The sequence below is a fragment of the Nannobrachium achirus genome, assembly GCF_963921795.1.
Source record: "Nannobrachium achirus genome assembly, chromosome: 8".
NCBI lineage: Eukaryota > Metazoa > Chordata > Actinopteri > Myctophiformes > Myctophidae > Nannobrachium > Nannobrachium achirus.
In genome coordinates this window covers 7,449,235-7,472,826 of record NC_137817.1, presented here as the reverse complement: position 1 = coordinate 7,472,826, position 23,592 = coordinate 7,449,235, and the positions used below count along the sequence as shown (strand labels likewise).

The window sequence follows — 23,592 nt, the reverse complement described above, 5'->3', positions numbered from 1 at the left end:
TCATGTAATAACAGTGTAATAACAATAATAGTGTAATATCATGTAATAACAGTGTAATAGTGTAGTAATTGTATTCCATCCAGTCTCATGCATCTTTTAATCCATTCTACAATAGCAATAGTTAGTAGTAATTGTATTTCATTCAGTCTCATGCATCTTTTAATGAGAAATTTAGTGAGAAATAGACAATGCAGTAACCAAATATGGATTCTATTTGTTTAACACTTCCTTGTTTGCGTCGAGGCGACGTTGCGCTATGCGGATGGCTAGTGCAACACTTTCTCTATTGTAAGGGTGGAAATATTTTGTTGTTTTATTTACTTGGGTCAATGCATTAATTTATTTAGTAAGTAACCGTGCAATAAGCAATAAGCATGTAAGCCCTTTAGGTTGATATACCACCTCCGCTCCACGTCAGTGGCATATCAACCTGTCGGGCTCCTATTACTCGATAATGACTGCTGAGCAAGATGTTATCCCTTACATATCAAACTGGTGAGTAGGAGGGAACGAAGGAAGAGGACCATCAGTGTCGACTCCAGAGGATGAATCTTTCTTCTTGAAAGAGCATGGGCTTTAAGGACTGTAATGTCAGTTAGTTGTAGCTGTTGTTTTAAGGACTGTAATGTCAGTTAGTTGTAGCTGTTGTTGTAGCCTGTTGTTTAACAATAGGGAAGCACAAAAGGTCCCCCTGACAGAGGCAGTCAGGCATGGCAGATACTCACACCCCAAAGTCACCTTTGGCCACAGAAGCCCTGCAGGGCACAGGGCCAGTGGCGCAATGGATAACGCGTCTGCCTACGGAGCAGAAGATTCTAGGTTCGACTCCTAGCTGGCTCGTAGTTTCCTCTTTTGAGAAAGCAACGTTAAGGAATGGTTTGATGCTTTCCTTTTTCGCCTTGAGGGCGGCGCCAGAGTCACCTCGGCTTGCATATAATAAGAGCTTCAAACTCGGCCTGCGCATGACAGACGACCGGAGGGTAGTGATGGGCAATCCCGTTCATTTCAGTGAACAAATCATTTCGTTCACGTTCATGGTAATGATCCGTTCAAACGGTTCGTTCACGTTCATTGTTCATAGCGCGATTGTCCGTGAAAAACACAATCGCAGGAGCGTTTCTATTACGTCGTGAGAACAGCCCACCCTCCCATCCTGTGTGCCGGGGGCTATTATGGGGCAGGGGGTGTGAAAGACACATTTCAGGGGATTTGAATGAATCGTTCACAAGTCTTCCCAATTATTCGAATCTTATGAACGAATCACTCATGAACGACACATCACTACCAGAGGGAGTTATGTGCATAGCATCGGGTTATTTGCATACTGTAGGTCCATAGCTACCGATCCGACCGATATGCCCAGATGTAGGCATGTATTTGGCCAGTTGTCCTGGCTGGGTGTGAGGGGCATCGTGGCCTCTACGAGCAGCCCTCTAAAGCCCGGATCATAGTCGCGTCCGCGGTGGAAGGCTATCCACCGCGGTGTAGTCTTTTCGAGTCTTTTTGAGTCACGAAACTACAACGTTACATCATTCCTCGCGGTGGAGAGCTTTCCACCGCGAGTCCCAACACATCTCTCTGTTTTTACTATCAGACAGACAGGCTCTACACCCCGTTCACTGATTGGTCGACCTGAACCGGTCTAGACGGGGTAAAGGACTTCACCGTGGGCCGTGACTATGATGGCCTGCACTTAATTTGCGGTGGATAGCTCTCCACCGTAGACTCTGATCCGGGCTTTACTATTAGGAGCAGGAGGTGCAAGTTCAAGTTGCACGGTCAGGGAACACAATCATGGCACCCCATCTTTAAGGTATGTTAATTTTGTTCCATTGACGCAACCTGGAACACTCTGAACATGGACACGGCTGATAGCTATTTGCGGCTCGGCTGCCGGGTTAAAGTTTAGAGTTTATGGGCTAATCCATCCGATCAGAGATAAAGAGTCTGTGTGTGTGTGTGTGTGTGTGTGTGTGTGTGTGTGTGTGTGTGTGTGTGTGTGTGTGTGTGTGTGTGTGTGTGTGTGTGTTTATGGCTGTTTGCATGCATGGATGCATGTGTCAGTGATGCGTATGTGAATGGAAGTTGCAGCCTCGTTGGCGCAGTAGGCAGCGCGTCAGTCTCATATTCTGAAGGTCGTGAGTTTGAGCCTCACACGGGGCAGCTGTGTTTTGTTCTTAAACATTAACCTCATATAATAACAGTGTAATAACTATATTGGAGTAATAACCATGTAATAACAGTGTAATAACTGTATTAGTGTAATAACAGTGTAATAACTATATTAGTGTAATAACCATGTAATTACAGTGTAGTAGTGTGGTAATAATAATTCTATTGTCCATCTATTGTCCTCCATCTTCTTATCCATTCTTAATGTGTGCGTGCATGGATACGGTGCATGCATGCAAACCGGATGTGCAGCCTCGTTGGCGCAGTAGGCAGCGCGTCAGTCTCATAATCTGAAGGTCGTGAGTTCGAGCCTCACACGGGGCAGCTCTGTTTTCTTCTTAAACATTAACCTTATCTAATAACAGTGTAATAACTATTAGTGTAATAACCATGTAATAACAGTGTAATAACTATATTAGTGTAATAACCCTGTAATAACAGTGTAATTACAGTGTAGTAGTGTGGTAATAATAAATCTATTGTCCATCTATTCGTCCTCCATCTTCTGATCCATTCTTAATGTGTGCATGCATGCATACGGTGCATTCATGCAAACAGGATGTGCAGCCTCGTTGGCGCAGTAGGCACCGCGTCAGTCTCATAATCTGAAGGTCGTGAGTTCGAGCCTCACACGGGGCAGCTGTGTTTTGTTCTCAAATGTTAACCTTATGTAATAACAGTGTAATAACAATAATAGTGTAATACTAGTGTAATAACCATGTAATAACAATGTAATAGTGTAGTAATTGTATTCCATCCAGTCTCATTCATCTTCTAATCCATTCTACAATAGCAATATCTAGCTAATAGACAATAGCTGCAATGAGAAAGTGATTCAGTGTTCACACTGGCAGCTACAAAGCAACAGGCTACAAGTCATGTTCAATGTAAGACAGTGTCGTGAAGATACAGACTGACACAAAGCACAAAGAAAGAAAAAACAGCAACATGCCATGCATGTTCATCTTCACAACTGAAGGCAGATCTGGATGCCATCTGGAAATACGGCATTGTTTCAAAGTCCAGAGGAGACAACATACTTCGACCCTAACAACGCACATCTTCCTCAACGTAAGGTCCTGCCGAGATTTGAACTCGGATCTCTGGATTCAAAGTCCAAAGTGCTAACCATTGCACCACAGGACCCCATCATAAGCCTACTCACAATTTGGGTTTGATCCCTTTTTTGCGGACAACTTTGATGAAACCTTTCCATGGTGAGGTATAACATTAATTATCAGCAATATATAAAACCATTTTATGCCAGTTATGTTTCAAACTGAACTCTCACTCGAAGGGGGTGGCATTTATAGGGACGGAGTAACCCCAGTGAGGGCCCCTGGCCTATAATTTTTTAGGGCCCCCCGACCCTCCACTATAACCCCCCCTCCCTCCCGACTCGCACTACCCAGCTCAGATTTTAAGCTATGATGATCATCTGTGGGAAAAGAAAGCACCTGTAGACAACAGAGGAGGGCCCCACACATTTGATTTTTAATTAACCTATACATTTAACTTTAGTAAATTGTTAATTACCACGTGGCCCAGTTCCCAAGGGCCCCTGGCAACAGCTCCACTGGCCCAATGGTTAACTCTCTCCCAGCCATTTACAATATGCTTGTGCGCCTATACTGCCAGGATTATTATTATTTTTTCAGTCATACAATACAACAATCAATGAGGCAGAATATAATTGTAAACTGCAGTCTATTTGTATACCACAAGAGTGCGCCAACGACTAAGTGATCAGGCTGACTCATTAGACTGGATGAGAATGACCTGCAGCCTTTGTTTATAATGGAACGGCCGGCCGGCCGGAGCGCCCAAACAAACAGCATCGTGCACGCCCTCACGGGCGCAATCAGTTTATTTCAAACAATCGACCATGATGCTGGGTGACCACTCTGTCAGCCTCTCATTTTTTTCCTTTTTTCCGAATGAAAATCCGTCTACATATGGTAAAGTTTGATAAGAAAAACGTTGGCTTTCAATGCTAAAAAAGGCCTATGCTATGCTATATGCAAATGACTTCCGGGTTACGTCATCGATGACATCATTTCCATCGCAATATCATTGCTGAAGCTTAAATTAAGCTAGAATGGTCATTTATGGCTCTAAAAATGTCAAAAAAATACCCAAAAAATCAGAAAATCATCAGGCAGGCGACGTTTGGCGATCTGGCTGGCTGGGCCTCCTCAAAATGGCGACGTTTGGCGATTTGGCTGTGAACTAGTTAATACAGCCCTGGGCATTTATGTCACTTATTACACCCCTGTTAATCAACGGCAGTCTGCACAAGCACAGGCTGAACTATTCTCTGTTTGTGAGAGATTGTAGATGGTATGCAAGCTCAGGTTCCACCGAGATTTAAACTCGGATCGCAGGATTCAGAGTCCTGAGTGCTGACCGTTACACCATGGAACCCTATTTCTATTTAAATTGAGGGTGGTCTCATCTTCTGGACATCTTTTAAAAAAGTTGACAAAGTGATAAGAAAAAGAAAAGAAAAAAACGTGAATAGAATGGAGCAAACGTTGCAATTATTTTCCAACAGTATAAGCACAAACGCAAGTGATCAGCAACATGCCTAGTAGAGTGTGTTAAAGTTACAGAACTCAGAACTGAATGCAATCTGCCCAAGCCTGAGCTGACATACTTTCTATTCGTGAGAGATTATAAGCATTATCCAAAGGAAGGTTCCACCGAGATTTGAACTCGGATCGCAGGATTCAGAGTCCTGAGTGCTAACCATTACACCATGGAACCCTTGTCCTTAGTGCTAACCATTACACCATCGAACCATTGCTTTGTTTCCATAGCCGCTGCCTTGTCACTCTATAGTGCGACGCTGTGATACTGAGCGCTGATCGCCAGCCCGCCCGTCAGCCCCCCCGTCTTTACATATTAATGTCTTCAACGTGTTATGGCCCGCCTACTTTTTGACCGCCAAATCACATTCCTCCGAGCGCAATGTCCCTCCTTTCTGGACTGCTTCACGAGGAACTGCATCACCATAAGGAAGTTGAGCGAGTGTACAACTTCCCTTTCTGCTCGAATTTAAGCTCCCGGCAGCCATCATGGACGCCATTTTGAAAATGATGCCATTCCAGTAGTTTGGTTATGTAAACACAAGGCATACATACTTTCCCCTTAACTCTTATTGTGCCTATCGGGATAATTATTAACGTCCTGGGTGCCTATCCCGAACTAGTTCGGCTTTTTAAAAAAAAAAGTTTTCTGTTTACACGGCCCGCGAGAGCGTCGCACCGCCGATATTTACCATCCACTCCAATGCAATCCAGGATCTTTAGAGCTCATTTTCTCTATTCCATGCATATCCATGAGGTGTGCAAGGTTTAATCATGGCTAAATCGCCGAAAATAGGGCTTCTAAAATGCTTGGTAGCCAATAGCTAACTTCAAGCTAACTTCATCCTGTCCCTGTTCATGACACAAAGGAAAGTGTTCAGGCGCGTCATTGCTGCGCACGGCTTGTGCATACAGCGCTTTTCTATGGTGGATTCTATGGCCATTGGGCGCCCTCTAGTGGTGAAAAGGTGGCATTGAAAGGGTTAAAACCCATATATTTTCTTTAAATAATCAGTTCCATTGATGAGTGTGTTGAACTGTTGCAGGTGAAGCAGTACACCATGAACCCCAAAGCCATGCCCAGACAGCAGCTGCTGGGACACATCGACATGGACACCCGGGAGTGGGCCGACGGGGTCCTCACACACAGCGCCAGGCAGGTGGTCCGAGAGCCGCAAGGTGAGGAACTGACACACATGGTTGTGGTGGGCCCTGACTGACCCACATGTTGAGAACCACTGCTTTAGATGCAAGCAGAAGTGAGACCATAAAGGTAATATGCCAGTGTAGACATCTCTTTGTCTGTGGCAGAGCGACGCGGTGAGCAGCCGATTTGGGGGGCGTCATTTGGTTGTTTTTTTTGCTTTTTGGCGGGGGTCCCTGGGGGTCCCTGGAGCTGCGGGGGGGGGGGGGGGGGGGTCCCTGGAAGGGTGGAGGTTGCGGATTGGCAGACAAGGAGTGTGTGTGGAAAATTTCACATGGATAGGGGCAACGGTGGCGGAGATATGAGTAGGGCAAAAGTGTGACGTGACGTGAGAGACTGACTGACTGACTGACTGACTGACTGACTGACTGACTGACTGACTGACTGACTGACTGACAGGCGGTGGAGGTTTTGATAGTAACTGCGACCTGACGGTCGCAACACATTTTAGAAGGCAGTCATAGCCAATCAGGAGGGAATAGGCTATTTAAGCTTTGTACGGCTACAGCAGATGACAACGGTAACCGAACATGATCAGCACTCGATAGATTCAACTTGCCGCCGTCGCAGCCGTCTCTACTACGGCAGGAGCTAGCTTTCCACGTAGCGTCTACAACGCCTGCTGCGTAGACGCGTCGCCATGGGAACCAAAGCGTTCGGTAAAAGGGGTGGGACCCAGTCGCTGATGGCTGTTTGCTTAACGATTTGGACCGCAGCGGCGATTACGTCATAGCAGCCATAGTCCCGCCTCACGTTACGGTAGTAGAAACGGGCTCCTTAAATTCCCCAATATGGGAAATGGGACAGATCCATGTTGATGACATGACTTTAGACATACTGCGGTACCACTTTGTGTGATTTTAGGCCAAAAGCTGTAGGAGCATTGTCCAAACATCTGCCTGATGATGGCGCTAGAAGAGGGCCACGTGAGAAATGAGGGGTGGAGGTTGTGGTTTGCCATCCAAGGAGTGTGTGCGCGAAGTTTGGCATTGATAGGGCCAACGGTGGCATATGACGAGGGCAAAAGTGTGACGTGATGTGATGCGATCTGAGCTTGTAGATCGGCTATTTTCACAATTTCCGCCTCTAATATTTGACAATAGAACCACTATTGCACCCCTAAAGGCACGTTTCATGTGTGTTCATCCAGAGGTGAGCTCGTGGGTGGTGTGCGACGGAGACATCGATCCCGAGTGGATCGAGAGTCTGAACTCTGTGCTGGACGACAACCGTCTGCTGACCATGCCCAGCGGCGAGCGCATCCAGTTCGGACCCAACGTCAACTTCCTGTTCGAGACCCACGACCTCAGCTGTGCCTCCCCGGCCACCATCTCTCGCATGGGCATGATCTTCCTCAGGTGAGCTGCCTGTACAGTATAGAACAAGGGTGTAACAATATAGTAACTGTATCAAAATATCGCTTTTAACTTAAAAAATCGAAGTATACCGAAATGAAAACAGCTAAAATCGAATCGTATTTTATTTTGTATCGTATCGAATCGGCAGTGCAAAGAATCGATTGTATCGATACTACCTACTTGGGCACCGTATTTAGCATTTTTAAGAAGAAAAATTAAAAGGAGGGGTTTAATTACCTTTCCTTTCCATATAGCTACACTGGTCTATCGATACATGTGTGTAATTTCTGGGTTCATGTCAAGGTGCAGGTTTGTCAATATAAAATGTCCATGTATTTGGCAGATACTCACTGTGTTTACTTCTTTATATCCATAATAATACATGTTTCCCTTAAAAACCTACACTATCCTTTCACACAGATTTAATGTCTTTGCTAAATAGTTACTATATAGATTTTAAATCATTGAATCGAATCGTATCGTATCACCATGAATGAACCAATATTGTCCATGTATCTTATCGTCAACCATGTATCGTGATATGTATCGAATCGCTATTAAAATGTATCGTTACACCCCTAGTATAGAACCATTTCCTGAGTGACAGCCTGTTGAGGGCACCGCCGCCATTAGCTGCGGTGTAAACCGTAGTGAAAAGTAACTTGTAGCTTACATTTACTTAAAGTGGGCGTGTCACGAAAAAACAAGGCCAACCTTTGGCAATTTTTGGCTAAAATTATTGATGACGTCATGGCGTGTCCGTACTGTACCATAGAGTTATAATGTACAGTACCTACAATGTACATTCTCTTCCCATCGCCCGCAGGGACACACTCACAGCCCACAGGAAGCAACTTCCTCTGCTGGCACAGGGCTACTGGGCTAGCACTAAAGCTAAAGCTAAAGACACGAACATGTATATAAATCTGTGCATATAAAAATTTTATTTCCACACAAATCTGGTTGTTACATTCCCATTGTTCATGAGAATATGTTTGTTTATGTTTATTTGTTGAAATGGCGGAATCGCTAAAATTCACAGAGAGGGGATGTTGCCTCTTGCCGGGCAGCAGGTCTCTAAAAGCGGGGGGTTTGACACCTTTTTCCGTGAAATGCAAATGCCCTCTTAACATGCAATACCTGAAGGCAGCATTCTAGAGATTCTTGTGCCTTAGTCACAACGCGCCGCAGAGCGATGCGACGCGTTGTCAGGAATGATATCGCCTCATCCCACGGAAGTTAGGGTTAGGCGTAGGCGTAGTTTTACTGAGGTTAAGGTTAGGGTTAGGGTTAGAGTTAGGCATAGTAAGCTAATGGCTAACTACAGCTGAGCTAGGCTGCTAGTAAACAACAGAGAAGGGTCGCAAACAAGTGACGTCGGGCGACTACACAAGTGAATGGCTGTTGTCGCCATCTCATGGTGATTACGCAGAATTACAGGTGCGCTGATAAGAGACTATCAAATGAATTGATCCAGGTGGTGGTAGAGGTGTGTGGTGAACGACAAAACGAGCGCTCTTACCACAATCTAACTGAGGTACCCAACCTAACTGTAACATATACAAGGACTTTGGCGCTGAGCGGTCCAGCGGGGTTGCGAGACGCGCTCCAGTCTGGACGCATGCGGTAACGACCTGTCCCCGTGTTTGTCTCCCTCCGTTGCCGTAGCGACGAGGACACGGACGTGGGCGCCCTGGTGAAGTCGTGGCTGAGCGGTCAGCCAGAGGAGTGTCGGGGAGCGCTGGAGAACTGGCTGGGAGACTACTTCCACCGAGCGCTGGACTGGGTGCTCAAACAGGTATGGTCAGTGGTGGAAAAAGCACCAATACCGTAATATAGACCAGGGGTTTTCAAAGTGGGTGACGGGGCACCCTGGGGTGCTGCGATGGCAGTCCACGGGCGCCGCAAGATCATTTGGAATTTATTTGGACACTTGAAAAAAAGTACAAAGTTATTTTCAGTCAGTTCTAACCAAAATGGCTGTTATCTCAACATTTTCCTCGCAACATGATCACTAAAATATCGTCACTGTCAGGCAGAAACCTTGTATCTCCAAGTTTCAAATGTGTACGTCTTTTGCCCTGCTTCATAATACAAGACCGTCGCACAAAACTAGTGAACGCAGCCGATCTACAAGCACACAACGCCTCGCATCGCGAGGCGTTGTGTGCTTGTAGATCTGCTGTTTTCACTAGTTTAGTACATTTTATAGATGATAAATACAAAACGAACGGTTTTGAACATACAAGGTTTCCACCCAACAACGACGATATTCTATAAAAAAATAAGGTGCTGGGAGTGAAAATTATAATATAGGGGTGCCTCGGATTAAAAAAATATTCATGGGATGCCCTGAGACAAAGAAGTTTGGGAACCCCTGATATAGACACTCCTTGGCTGCCAAACCACAACCTCCACCCCTCATTTCTCTCATGGGCCTTTTCTTGCGCCACCATGAGGCCGACTCTTGCAAAACACATTTTTGGACACTGCTCCTACAAATTGTGCCCTAAAATCACGCAAAGCTTGATTGATTGATTGAAGACTTTATTAGAAGTTTGCATAGGAAAAGGTACAGTTTCATGACAGTACAGTTCACTGGTACAAGGTCTACTAAAAGGATATCCTAGAAAAGACTAAGCTTATTTCCATAGGAAACCTTTGAAGTATCTCATATAACATTGAATGACAGACGGATGGAACACAGTACTATGTAATAGATATAGTCAGGAAAAAAGGGGAAAACATATTAAAAAAATGTAATAAAAACATACAGTAGGTAAATACAAAGAAGGGCCAGGGGAGGGTAGGGCTGGACTAAGTTTGTTTTTACCAGTTGCGAACGGCTGCTGCCTGTAAGTGGTTTTCCAGGGCGATTTTAAAGGATGCTAGTGATCCACACTCCTTTAAGGCCTTCGGTAAGGCGTTCCACATTTTTGTGGTATAGCAGAAGAACGAGTTTGACCCTTTGTTTGAGTTGACTCTGGGTTGAACGTGATCTGGGTTGAACGTGATCTGTGGCGGTACACAGTATCTCTAGAGTCATGTCATCAACATGGATCTGTCCCATTTAGCGCCACCATCAGTTTACAGTTTACAGTTTAGGCATTTAGCAGACACTTTTAATCCAAAGCGACTTACAATAAGCAGATCAAATATCACAATAATAAACAAATGTCAGTACATCAACAGCAATATAACAAATGCAAATGAATATCTATCTAGAAAAACAGTATGATCTGTAAAGAAAAATAAAATTATAAAAAAGGTTTCTAAAAAACCTAAAAAACAAATGCTAACTAGCTTCATGTATGGTCATTGTTTTTACAGTAGTGCTAAGGGTTTAGGTGGAGTCTGAAAAGGTGAGTCTTCAGTCCACGGCGAAAGCTAGCGAGTGAGTCCGTTGTTCTAAGTGCGACAGGGAGTTTATTCCACAGCTTGGGGGCCTAGAGGGCAAACTGTCTCGGACGAGTGGATTTTTGCCCTGGGGTTTTTAGCGAGGGTTCTGTCAGCATCCCTGTGTTGCCTGATCTAAATGCACGGGTGGGCTATCAGGCCGATAGCTCAGTTTCCACTTCATTTTGTGTGTGTCTCTCTCTCTCTCTCTCCTCCTCAGAATGACTTTGTGGTGGACACCAGTCTGGTGGGCACGGTGCTGAACGGCCTGTCCCACCTCAGCGGGGTGACAGAGAGAGGACAGTTCCTCATGGCTCTCATCAGAGGCCTGGGAGGCAACCTGCACCTCAAGACACGCCAGGAGCTCGCCAAAGAGGTGACCACCACACCACCCTTCCCCACACTGTTAACCCTTTCAGTGCCCAGAATCACCACTAGAGGGCGCCCAATGGCCATAGAATCCACCATAGACATATGCTGTATATGCACAAGCCGTGCGCAGCCATGACGCGACTGAACACTTTCCTTTGTGCATGAACAGGATGAAGTTAGCTTGAAGTTAGCTATTGGCTACCAAGCATTTTAGAAGCCCTATTTTTTTAAAAGCCGAACTAGTTCGGGATTGGCACCCCGAACGTTAAAGGGGCACTCCACCACTTTTCAACCTATGTTCATATAATTGGTCCTCACTCAAAAATAGCTTTTTCTTTTTTTTTTTTCTCTCTCAGAGGAGGGCTGTGGGCAGGTCAGAAACCCATCGTCTTGTGACATCATCGATTGCCAATCCAGCTTATAGAAACTGCAGGCTTTCTATTCCTGAAAAGTTGCAATTTTAAAGTGGAAGCCATTGTTCTCGCGATAATAAAAATCTAAATATTTTTTTCAAAAAACATTTTTTTCTTTTTTTTTTTGGAAAATGATGATGTCACAAGACAATGGATTCTGAACTTCCCACAGCTCTCCTATGAGACTTTGACTGAGTAGAAAAAAATGGTGATATTTTATCATGAACATTAGTGAGGACCTATTATATGAAGACAGGTTGAAAAGTGGTGAACTACTCCTTTAATAAGGTCCAAACTATCCCGAACTAGTTCGGGATAGGCACAATAAGAGTTAAACACCATTTAATGCAGGGCTGGTAAATTGACAGTTGAATCTCGAATATTCCTTGAATATTGGAGGAAATATATATATATATGAATATATCGTCGTTGTGGGTGGAAACATTATATGTCCAAAACCTTTCTTTTTGTATTTATCATGTAAAAAAGGATTTATAGTAGTGAAAATAGCTGATCTACAAACACACAACGCCTCGTGGTGCGACACTCTTGTATGATGAAGTAGGGCTTTAATTTAGAAAGAAAACATACATACTGGCTGACAGTGTCGATATATAATTTTATTTTGTGTGATGTTTATTTGACATGTATGGAGATAATGGCTATACATTATGTTTTTGACTGATGGTTTAAACACTTTGAAGATGTCTGTTTGGGTTCTGATAACTCGTGATGAGTATTGAATGGCGTTTTCTACTCTATTGCCTTTTACCATAATTTAATGGTCTAAATTAATCACATAGATTACATGAATAATCAGTCACATAGATGAATTGACTAGTCAAACAAAACTAATGGACAGATTAATTGATTATGTAAATTATGAGCAATTGTTCCAGCCCTAATACAATTTACGGTAGCCAATTTAACTAATTGTTAATTAGCCTAATGTATGTATATATTACCATTGATGTGGAGGGCCAACATATGCAATAAGTGTAAGTAGACTTCAGAGCCAACGGTTTCTGAGCCAAAGGTCTGGAGCCTATCCAGGCCCGGCGGGCGGCCACAATGGCTAAGGATGCTATGCTTTAAGTCAGGGGTCTTCAACAGGGGGTCCGGGACCCCTAGGGGGTCCTCAAAGTTACTACAGGGGGTCCCCCAAATCTTTGTGTGATAGAAACATTTTTTTCTCCTGTTTTACATTAACCTCTTAAGCCACTTAGTGTCCATATTCTGAGAACTTTAGCCAAAAATAGTAGATCTACAAGCTCACAACGCATCGCACTGCGAGGCGTTGTGAGCTTGTAGATCGGCTATTTTTGGCAAAGAGGTTTGGTGTAGAGGGGAAAAAGAGCAGACCAATTACAGAGTGAAAAGTCAAGTTTATTAAGTATTGACAGTTCAAGTGGTTAAATATCTGAAAACACAAATTGACATGAATCCAAAATACACTGATGATTGTGCTGTCAAACAATGAAACTATTTGGAATATATGAAAAGGTTGTGGGGGTCCCTACTTCATCTCTCTCTCAACAAAGGGGTCATTGGCCTGAAAATGTTGAAGACCCCTGCTTTAAGTGAAGGATAGCCATATACATAATACTGTATGGGCCCTGAGTAAAAACAAAAGACTACATTTGCATACCAATGGGAGCGCGTGCCAAACAGGTTGTGACTGAGGATGCTTAGCAAGACTCGGCAACCCCGTGGCGCCGGGGCTGAGCCTATCTCCTGTTGTTGAGACAGCTTGATGTACACGTACGCTATCTGGACACAAACTAACCTCAACTAAGATTATAGAGAACATTTTTTTCAAACATAAGCTGTGTGTTTTGGGTGGATATGAAATCTATCTTCCATTTTTTATCCGGTTGACCAGTTTAAACTGAACATGTCTTTAACACATGGGAAGCCAAGGTTTCTAACATTTCTAGCTGTTGCTGCTGCCGCCGTTCACTCACGCTTTATTTTGAAGAGCCTCGGAAGCTTTGTGCGTGTGCACGTGGGTGTCCACTGACGATTGAGGAAGAAAATCCATTTGTTTACAAACGCTCACGAAACTAAAATCCAAACCGCGGCTGACCATCGCGGTAAAGTGTCGCCGTGAAAACAATCAGATCTCTGCTTCCCTGGCGTTCTTTTCACCTCATTCATAGATAAAGCCCTTTTTATGTTTCAGCCTAGAATGGAAATCAATGTAGCCAGGTCGTGCCATTTTCTCTCTCTCTCTGAGCTACGGGGTGACGTATGGACTAGAGCATGCACGTAGAGCTGTACAGTTAACCCCTTGTTGTCTCGTTCAGGAATTTCCGATAAATACTATGCATTGCAAAACAAAACTATATGTAACACTTATAAAAACTAAACTAAACATTGTCCATAATAAACTTTTAAAGTAAAAAAAATAATTCCCCGTCCAGGTGCTGAGTTGGGCCAGGGAGAGCCCTCCGGACCAGCAGAAGCCTCTGGACACGTACTACGACGCGGAGTCGGGCCGCCTGCGTGCCTACGCGCTGCGGGAGGCGGAGCAGCTGGGCATGGAGCAGCTGTCCCACCCCCACACGCTGCCCGTCATCCAGACGGCCGACATGCAGCGAGGCCTGCACGGCTTCGCCCTGTGGCTGGCCGCTCCGCACCGCCAGCCCTTCATGGTGGTGGGACCGGAGGGCTGCGGAAAGGGGTGGGTGAACTGGGTGTACTGTGTAATTGGGTATATGCATATATGCCATTTTGTTCTACTTCCGGGTGTCTTTCGACTTCCTTCACAGGTGTTACCGATGATACTAATGAAGGGTCTGTTCCATTCTGCTCAAACAGAGTCAGGGTGCTGATATTGTGCATGTTGGCTCACTGGAAACACTGCTACACCAGTGGGTCTCAATGTGTTATTGAGTGGGTTCCAAATGTCCCCATACAGGTGTGTAACTCTGACAGTACAAATGGAAGCAAATGGACCCGCAAGGGTCCATTTGATTCCATTTGTTGATTCCATTTGTACAGAGTTATGGGGGTCCTTGAAATGAAAGAACCACTGTACAATAAATCAAACAGAGCCTTCATTAGTATCATCAGTAACACCTGTGAAGGAAGTCGAAAGACACCCAGAAGTAGAACAAAATGGCGTATATGCATAGAGCCTATTGCGACCGTCACGTCGCAGTTACTATCAAAACCTCCACCGGCTGTCAGTCTGTCTGTCACGTCACACTTTTGCCCTACTCATATCTCTGCCACCGTTGCCCCTATCCATGCCAAACTTTGCACACACACACTCCTTGGCTGCCAAACCACAACCTCCACCACTCATTTCTCACATGCCCCTCTACTAGCGCCACCATGAGACCCATTCTTGCAAAACACATTTTGCAAAGCGGTACACAGCATGTCATGTTATCAACATGGACCTGTCCCATTTAGTGCCACCATCAGGCCGATCTTTGCAAAACACATTTTTGAAGACCTAAAATCACACGAATTGGATGGCAAATCACAACCTCTGCCCCTGATTTCTCACATGCCCCTCTTCTAGCGCCACCATCAGGCACCATCAGCACTTTTGAACACTGCTCCTACATATTTTGCCCTAAAATCGCGCAAAGCGGTACACAGTATCTCTAAAGTCATGTCATCAACATGGATCTGTCGCATTTCCCATATTCCCTCCTGATTGGCTACGGTTGCCTTCTAAAGTTTGTGTATGCGACGCGACGGTCGCTTATCTCCCCATTTAGGGAGTCTTACTGGTGTTAACCGTGTCTGTTGTCTCTCGTGTCCAGCATGCTCCTGCGCTACGCCTTCTCGCGGCTGCGCTCCACCCAGGTGGCGGTCATCCACTGCAGCGCCCAGACGTCGTCACGCCACGTCCTGCAGAAGCTCAGCCAGACGTGCATCCAGCTGAGCTCAAACACGGGCCGGGCCTACCGGCCCAAGAACTGTGAGAGCCTGGTGCTCTACCTCAAGGACATCAACCTGCCCAAGCCCGACAAGTGGGGCACCAGCAACCTCATCGCCTTCCTGCAGCAGGTAATAAAGGAAAAATCTAACCATCGGTTCGAATTGGTGCAGTGGATTTGAGCAGCTATACCCTCTGTGTGTGGTAACGTGAGCCACTTCTCGCATGTAACACTGCTCTTTATTCCTGTGATTTCTGTGGGATTAAAAGTCTGCGCCCAACGTGGGGCTCGAACCCACGACCCTGAGATTAAGAGTCTCATGCTCTACCGACTGAGCTAGCCGGGCCTGTTGGTCACATGATACAACCCCCCATTTGGTCTGACCTTTGACATTTTTACACTGAAGTGTGAAGATTTTGTACTGACACCAACACTCACTCTCTCACAGCATGAATAGCAGGTCTACAATATAGATCTGCAATTTGCAGGTTTTTTGTGTTAGAACCTTTTGATTTTCTTCTAATATAAAATGCCTAAAATATGGAAGGGAGAATGACGTGTTAACCTCGCGTCACCAGGCTTTCTCGGAGGAAAGCCTGGTATTCGTTTACAACAGGCCGCCCAGACCAGATGACAGGAGAAGACGCGAGACGGGAACTGCCCATAAATCCTACATCTCATTAGTCCTACATGATACTACATCATTCTCATTAGTCCTAATTTGGTAAGGGTTAGGTTTAGGCATAGTATTTTCACCAGGTTAACATTCACCAGATTCGGACTAATGGGATGTAGGAACAATGAAATGTCGGACCAATGCCATGGCACCCGCGAGAGTGTGCCATCCGGCCTATCATCCGGCCAAAGTGTAGTCCGTTTTGACTACAAAATGACGTAGGACGCCATCCGCTCCCGACCGGATCAGCAGCCCGAAATTGGAAGCGATCCCAGGCTAATGGCGTTTTGAGTGTTGTCCGCAAACTAGTGGTTCGGAGACGTGGAGTGTTGTCCAGGGTGTTTTAGGGAAGGGAGAAGCGTGCCGTCTAGGACGTGTTGGAGGGTGTTTCAGGGAAGGGAGAAGCATCTAGGACGTGTGGAGTGTTGTCCAGGGTGTTTCAGGGAAGAGAGAAGAGTCTAGGACGTGTGGAGTGTTGTCCAGGGTGTTTCAGGGAAGAGAGAAGAGTCTAGGACGTGTGGAGTGTTGTCCAGGGTGTTTCAGGGAAGGGAGAAGAGTCTAGGACGTGTGGAGTGTTGTCCAGGGTGTTTCAGGGAAGGGAGAAGAGTCTAGGACGTGTGGAGTGTTGTCCAGGGTGTTTCAGGGAAGGGAGAAGAGTCTAGGACGTGTGGAGTGTTGTCCAGGGTGTTTCAGGGAAGGGAGAAGCATCTAGGACGTGTGGAGTGTTGTCCAGGGTGTTTTAGGGATGGGAGAAGAGTCTAGGACGTGTGGAGTGTTGTCCAGGGTGTTTTAGGGAAAGTTCCAACAGGCCGTGCTAGCTGATAAGTGAGCGGGAAGTGGTGTAGGGTTGGATCATATCGTTGTTGTCGGGGGGAAACCTCGTACCTCCAAGTTTCAAATGTGTACGTTCTTTCGCAAAGTAAAGCCCTGCTTCATCATACAAGGCCGTCACACAAAAGTAGCACAAAAGTAGCACACAACGCCTCGCGGTGTGAGGCGTTGTGTGCCTGTAGATCGGCTGTTTTCACTAGTTTAAATCGTTTTTAAAATGATAAATGCAAAACCAACGGTTTTGGACATACAAGGTTTTTCACCCGACAACGACGATATTCTGAATGTACAGTGGTGCCATGCCCTTGGTTGCCCTGTAGTGATTTATACTGTGTACGGGCAGCAGCACCCGGAAGCCGAGAACAGAAAGGGGCACATTGTGACTTGTCAACCAAGATTTAGACACACTTGTCACTGCCAGGCAAAATATTTCACCCTCATTTCATCCCTATAAAAATAACACAGAAAAAACACAGAGTCAGAGTAAGCACTCTGAGGAAAGCCCAGCTAAAAATGTAAATGTGCAATATATCTACTCCCCAGTGGGAAGAATAAACGTGGATATTATGAGCAACATCTGAGTGCAGTCCCTCTATTATTATTTTTTTGGAATAATAGAGGATATTGGTTAACACATGGTCCACACACCTATAAAAGTGACTGAACAATAATGTGCCATTGAGCGCGGTGTTTTTATTTTCTGTTGTTCGCATGGTTTTAACGATTTTATCACGAGGAGTGATATTGATAATGATCACCTTATCGATCCTGCTTGTTGAGCCGGGCTTTTATCGAGCCCACTATTGAGCGTTTTCTAATATTTTGTGGACAAATTCTGAACAGAACTGGTATCTTTTTTATCGCCCAGTTGTTGTGACTGTGAGTTTGTGGCTGACCACTATCTATGAAGATGACAACTGACAAAAGTATCAAATATATTTAAAACATGTATTCATTAGTGTGCTTTGTATTAGATATAGTACTGCAATCATTTCTTGATTGCCTCTTGTCTTGATTGTTTAAACATGACGTCATGGGCCGCTATGCTCGATAACAGGCTTGATAAGCCCAAAGCTTATTGATACCGGGTACTCAATAAATCTGTTATCGAGTTTGTAGCGGACCCTTGTGTCGAGCTCCATCCCTACTTGTCACAGCCAGGCAACCAATGAGGACAATATGTTATCCCTGGCTCTCCTAAAGCCATAAAAAACAACATGGAATAATTAAAGCCATACACTCGCTTTGATGATTCCATTATCATTTACTAAAACTAAATAAATAAATGGTGCATCTATCCAAAGTAAACACACACACACACGGCATAGGAAACAATGAATGCAAGACATCAAACTGCTGCCCCTCTACTACAATAGAATCACATTTGTTGTCACATTGACACACTGACAACAGAGTAAACCATGCAAGGGAACAGCCTGCTCATTCGGGAGCAGTTAGGGGTTCAGTACAGGATGAGCCCAGGATCAAACCAGGAACCTTCTGGTTCTCAAACGGCTGCTCTACCCCCCGAGCCACTGTCGCAGTACGCTTCAACTGTTAAAGGGGCCATACCATGCTTTTCAAAATATATATTTCATATAAATATTGGTCCATAATACAGTTTTATACAGGTTTTAGCCTAAACAACCACTTGGATATTTAAATTGCATGTTCTGTCTGTCTCTAATTCCAAGCCATTTCAGAGGCAATACCAAAATGCCCTTTGTTGGCAACGGGGCGCTGTCTTTGGGCTAAAATTGGAACGATACAGAGAATATTAGCATGGTACCACAATGAGAACCATGTAGTCAATCCAATTCAAGCTAATTTTAGCACCACTTTACCTCATAGTTCCACCTCATATACTTTATATAGTCTCAATAGAATATAGCCTCCCAAAAAGTACCGCCCCCTTCTCGAGGGGTCCCAATAGGAAATGATCCCCTTTGTGACATAAACAAGGGTTTGTGACATAAACGAGGGCCCGATTTCAAAGGAGTACCGTTCAGACCCATTCAGAAATTCACTGAAATGAAAGGTAAGGCTTAGAGTTAATGAATGGGTTTTGGGAGGGGCTGGAAGAGACACTGGGAAGACCGAAAAAAAAAAGAAAAATGTGATAGATGTTGACAATAATCCAGCTCCCTTTGTCCTTATTTTCCAGGTGTTGACCTATCAGGGTTTCTATGATGAGAACCTGGAGTGGGTGGGTCTGGAGAACATCCAGGTGGTGGCCTCCATGTCAGCAGGGGGCGCCATGGGCCGACACACACTCACCACGCGCTTCTCATCCATAGTGCGCATATGCACCATAGAGTGAGTATGCATCCCTTCATCTTCCTGCACAAACATTATACTTATAGTTGCATGTCGATCTACAACAGTGGTTCTCAACCTGTGCGTCGGGACCCCCAGGGGGTCCCCAAATTATTTTGGGGGGTCCCCAGATGATTAACTTAATGTGTAACATTGTTCTCTCACTCAACAGTAAACAAACCAACATAAAATGTAAGTGTTATAGAGGATATATGCACATTTCTAAAGTGACCATTTAAGGACTTTTTTAATACCTCTAGAGGCGTTGCGAGGCGTGGTGAGCATGAACTGTAGATCTGCTATTTTCACAATAGAGCATCGCAGTGAGGTGTCGGAAGCAAGCTGGCCATTCATATTTACCATAGGATTTTTCATTATCAGCCACAAAGTCGTAGCAATTCAATGTACACTTACCACTAGGCTGGTGGTTGTAAAATGGTTCCATATGCTCCTGTAGAACCCCCGAGTATGTATGCAATCACTCTAGTTTTATTAAAAACACGTTTTAATCAAGATCGCACGGAGAAGAACTGCATTTCCCATGCTGCTAAACGTAAAAACGACGTCTGTGATTGGTCTAGCTTCTTCTTCTTTCACATATCTTGCGGTTACCGCGGAAGTAGCTTACTGCCCCCTGTCTGCCCGGCAGATTATTGCACATCAGCAGAACTGCGTGAGCGAATACTTTCTTTTACAAATATGATGCACTGTGTTAAAGATGACGATAAGAGAGTCCACAGAGATGACAATCACTACATTTCAGGCCATATGCTGGCCTGGACAACTAAACTGAGCGTGATTTAAGGGCTGTATTTCAGGAAACAACAACAACATTCGCAAGGCATTCTGGGAGTGTAGTTTCCGCGATTTTAAAAATAATGATGTACACAGTCTTGTACCCTGTCCTTTTTTTCAGCTTTCTAATTAATCTTTGCATTCAAAAAAATGTGAATATTGACATGATCCCTCTCCAGCCGAGGTGGCTTTGTCCAAGGCTTAAAAATGTTTAAATAAATACTTTATGAAATGTCTATGGAAGAAATGAATGCGGAAAACGCTTCCGACACCAGAGTGAGGACGGGGTGGGGCTTCAACTGCGATGCTCTATAGAACTGTGTTATACAAAATGTAATGCCTCAACTCTTAGTGCTCGTCAGGGCGGGTGTTAAAATATGATTATTTGGGGGGTCGTGGCCTGAAAAGGTTGAGAACCACTGATCTACAATGTATGATATCAAAAACTCACTCTGGCCAGGTCAAATAAATGAATGATGCAGAAAGCTAGCTGGTGACTTGTTTCTTACCAGCATATATTGAAACTGGTTGTATTGAAAATAAGGTGTATATATACAAGAGATGTTAGTTTCCAGATTTAACCAAATGTATTCATGTTGGATGGATTGATCATAATATCAGTCCCCTGAATGATAAGTGCCAGGCGACTTTTAGAGCAACTTTCTCACTATGGGCTTCCCTGCCAAGCGACTTTGGGCGACTTTTACTTAGAAAAGATTTTTTTTTTTTTTAATCTTTTTGGACCCCATTAAATCTAGTAAACATGATTTCAATCGCGATTTTGCATGTTCCACCCCCATACAACCCCATCTTTATACAGGGCAGCCATCTTTGTTTACATAACATGTAAAACATAATGGCTATTATCTCAAGAATGCCTGAACGGATTTCCAATCTTTTTTTTTTGTTTGAAAGCTGTGAACAGCCTGCACAAACATGGTGCATGATCTGTGCATGGGTGTGCATGATCTGTGCACTACAAATTACATGGAAGTCTATGGAGAGGGCTGGCACTAATGCCACTCGAGGGCATTTTTAATTGGCAGTAAGTGAGTTAAACTGAACCATTCTGAGTGTCCTAGGAGTACAATAGCTCTGGTCCATAGCGTTAGCGGAGTTCTCCATAACGCTACATTGGGAACTATACGCTGCGGCGGATCCCAAGCCGTCACACCCGCCGTCTGGTCCAAAAAAAAAAAAAAAATGTTTCGCTACTCACCCAATCAAAGATATCTGCAGCCAGTTGAAAGCCTACTGTACTTAGTGGACGCACCCCCACACGCTTAAATTACATTCCCAGGGTGAAATGAAAAATAATCCACCGGACGGAGACACTCTTCCTGGCTGAAGACTGTTTTTACGAAACAGCGCTTCCAACTTTACAGAGTTGAATAACACCCAACCGGACTAATGTGCTGTTAATGCGGTCCTCTGACCTGCGCGGCAGTAGTGAGTTGGCGCCGTGATGGCGAGGACAAATAGTAGGCTACAAAACTAGAAGAAGTAGTGTCTCTATCTGGTTGATTATTTTTCATTTCGTCCTAAAATTGTAATCTAAGCGTCTGGTGGTGAGGGGCTCAGAGTGCGTCCACTAAGTACAGTAAGCTTTCAACTGGCTGCAGATACCTTTTATTGGGTGAGTAGCGAAACAGTTTTTGTTATTTTTGGACCAGACGGCGGGTGTGACGGCTGGAGATCCACCATAGCAGATAGTTCCCAACGTAGCGTTAGGGAGAACTCCACTAACGCTATGGACCAGAGCTAGCAGTACACGTACCTCCATCAGAGAAACAATTAGCAACACTTCTATGGATGGGATGATAAGCGATATTATCGTTTATCGTGATAAAAAAACACTCACGATAATCGTATCGTGGAGATTTAATTTATCGTGATATCGTCCTCCGATCAATTTACCTTTTATTTGCTGAGCTGCATATCCGGTACCACTTAAACCCTCTATTGGTAAAAGGTACTTATACTACTTGATACAGTCCTTTTTTTCACTCTGTATCAAACGTCTTTGCCAAAAAATAGCCGATCTACAAGCTCACAACACATGTCGCTGCGACGCATTGCGAGCTTATAGATCTGCAATGTTTTTGGCAGATGTTCTGCCCCAGGATAATGGATTTCGATTATCGCGGTAATATCGTAAATCGCGATTTCTTTTGTCACAATAATCGTGATATGGCATTTTTCATATCGTCCCATCCCTAAACACTTCTATTTCGTCACTGTGGGGCAGAAACCTTGTATCTCCAAGTTTCAAATGTGTACATTTTTTCGCAAAGCAAAGCACTGCCTCGTCATACGAGGCCGTCGCACAAAAGTAGTGAAAAGAGCCGATCTACAAGCACACAACGCCTCGCACCGCGAGGCGTTGTGTGCTTGTAGATCGGTTGTTTTCACTAGTTTAAATCATTTTTAAAATGATGAATGCAAAACGAACGGTTTTGGACATACAAGGTTTTCACCCGACAACAATTTTTTTTTTCAACCGTAACTCTCTCTCTCCCTCTCTGTTCTCGTCTTGCTTTGTTTAGTTTAGTTTTAGTTTAGTTTAGTTTATTTGATCACTCACATTCATACATCTTCGTCATTGTTACATGTGATCAAAAGGAATAGGCTGAAACTGAAAGCTTGTAGAAGCCTATCCTACTTATGCATGGAGTAAAACACAGTGATTGTGTTCCTCTTCCTCTGGGTCCAGCTATCCAGACAGGGAGCAGCTGCAGACCATCTACTCAGCCTACCTGCATCCAGTGCTGCAGCACAGCCTGGGACCTGAGGAGGCGTCCTGGGCCAGCCTGAGGAAGACCCAGCAGCTGGCTGGCTCCATGGTGCAGGTCTACGAACAGGTAGAGCACACTGACAATTCACATCCATTTAGGCTTAGAACTATTAAATGCTTTAACTATTGAAAAATAGTAGATCTACAAGCTCTGTGAGCTTGTAGATCTGCTATTAAAAGTTAAAGCATAAAATAATAATATGCAATAATGCATACCCAGTCTAAATGCGTTAAGATTAAAGGAGCTATAGTCAACTTTTTCATTGTAGGGCAGATACTTTGTTTACATCCTAGTCTAAAGACTAGAATGTAAACAAAGTGTCGGTCTGACAATGGCCAAAATGATTTTTATCATTATTTTACTCTTTTTGTGGTCATTTTTGAATAGAAACATATATGAAGCTTATTTTTTTATAAAATATTTTCGAAAAACATTATTTTTATTTTAGCATGTTGTTTTAGCAGTTTTAGCAGTGAGAGTGAGTGTTGGTGTCTTCACACTTCAGTGTAAAGGTGTCAAAGGTCAGACCAGTTGGGGGATGTACCCTCTGACTTTCAAATAGGGGGGTGTATCATGTGCCCAACAGGCCCGGCTAGCTCAGTCGGTAGAGCATGAGACTCTTAATCTCAGGATCGTGGGTTCGAGCCCCACGTTGGGCGCAGTCTTTTAAACTTGAGGTGCCAACTTGCGGCTTGTGCACTCGTAACCATGTATGGCCTACTTGTGCGCCAGCAGAGCACCGAAGTACTGCGATCGGTCACATTGAATTAGAAAACTAGC

The 23,592-nt window shown here is 44.4% G+C and overlaps 1 protein-coding gene across 1 annotated transcript in view; it reads left to right on the top strand.

Moving 5' to 3' along the window:
* The window catches only part of dync2h1 (dynein cytoplasmic 2 heavy chain 1), a 557,731-nt gene that overhangs the window by 134,738 nt on the left and 399,401 nt on the right, over positions 1–23,592 (top strand). Inside the window, 8 exon segments of the mRNA XM_080731168.1 lie at positions 5,807–5,939; positions 7,115–7,322; positions 8,991–9,120; positions 10,939–11,094; positions 13,927–14,186; positions 15,283–15,529; positions 19,071–19,222; positions 22,731–22,878. Of these exon segments, the coding sequence (XP_080587294.1) occupies positions 5,807–5,939; positions 7,115–7,322; positions 8,991–9,120; positions 10,939–11,094; positions 13,927–14,186; positions 15,283–15,529; positions 19,071–19,222; positions 22,731–22,878 (1,434 nt within the window).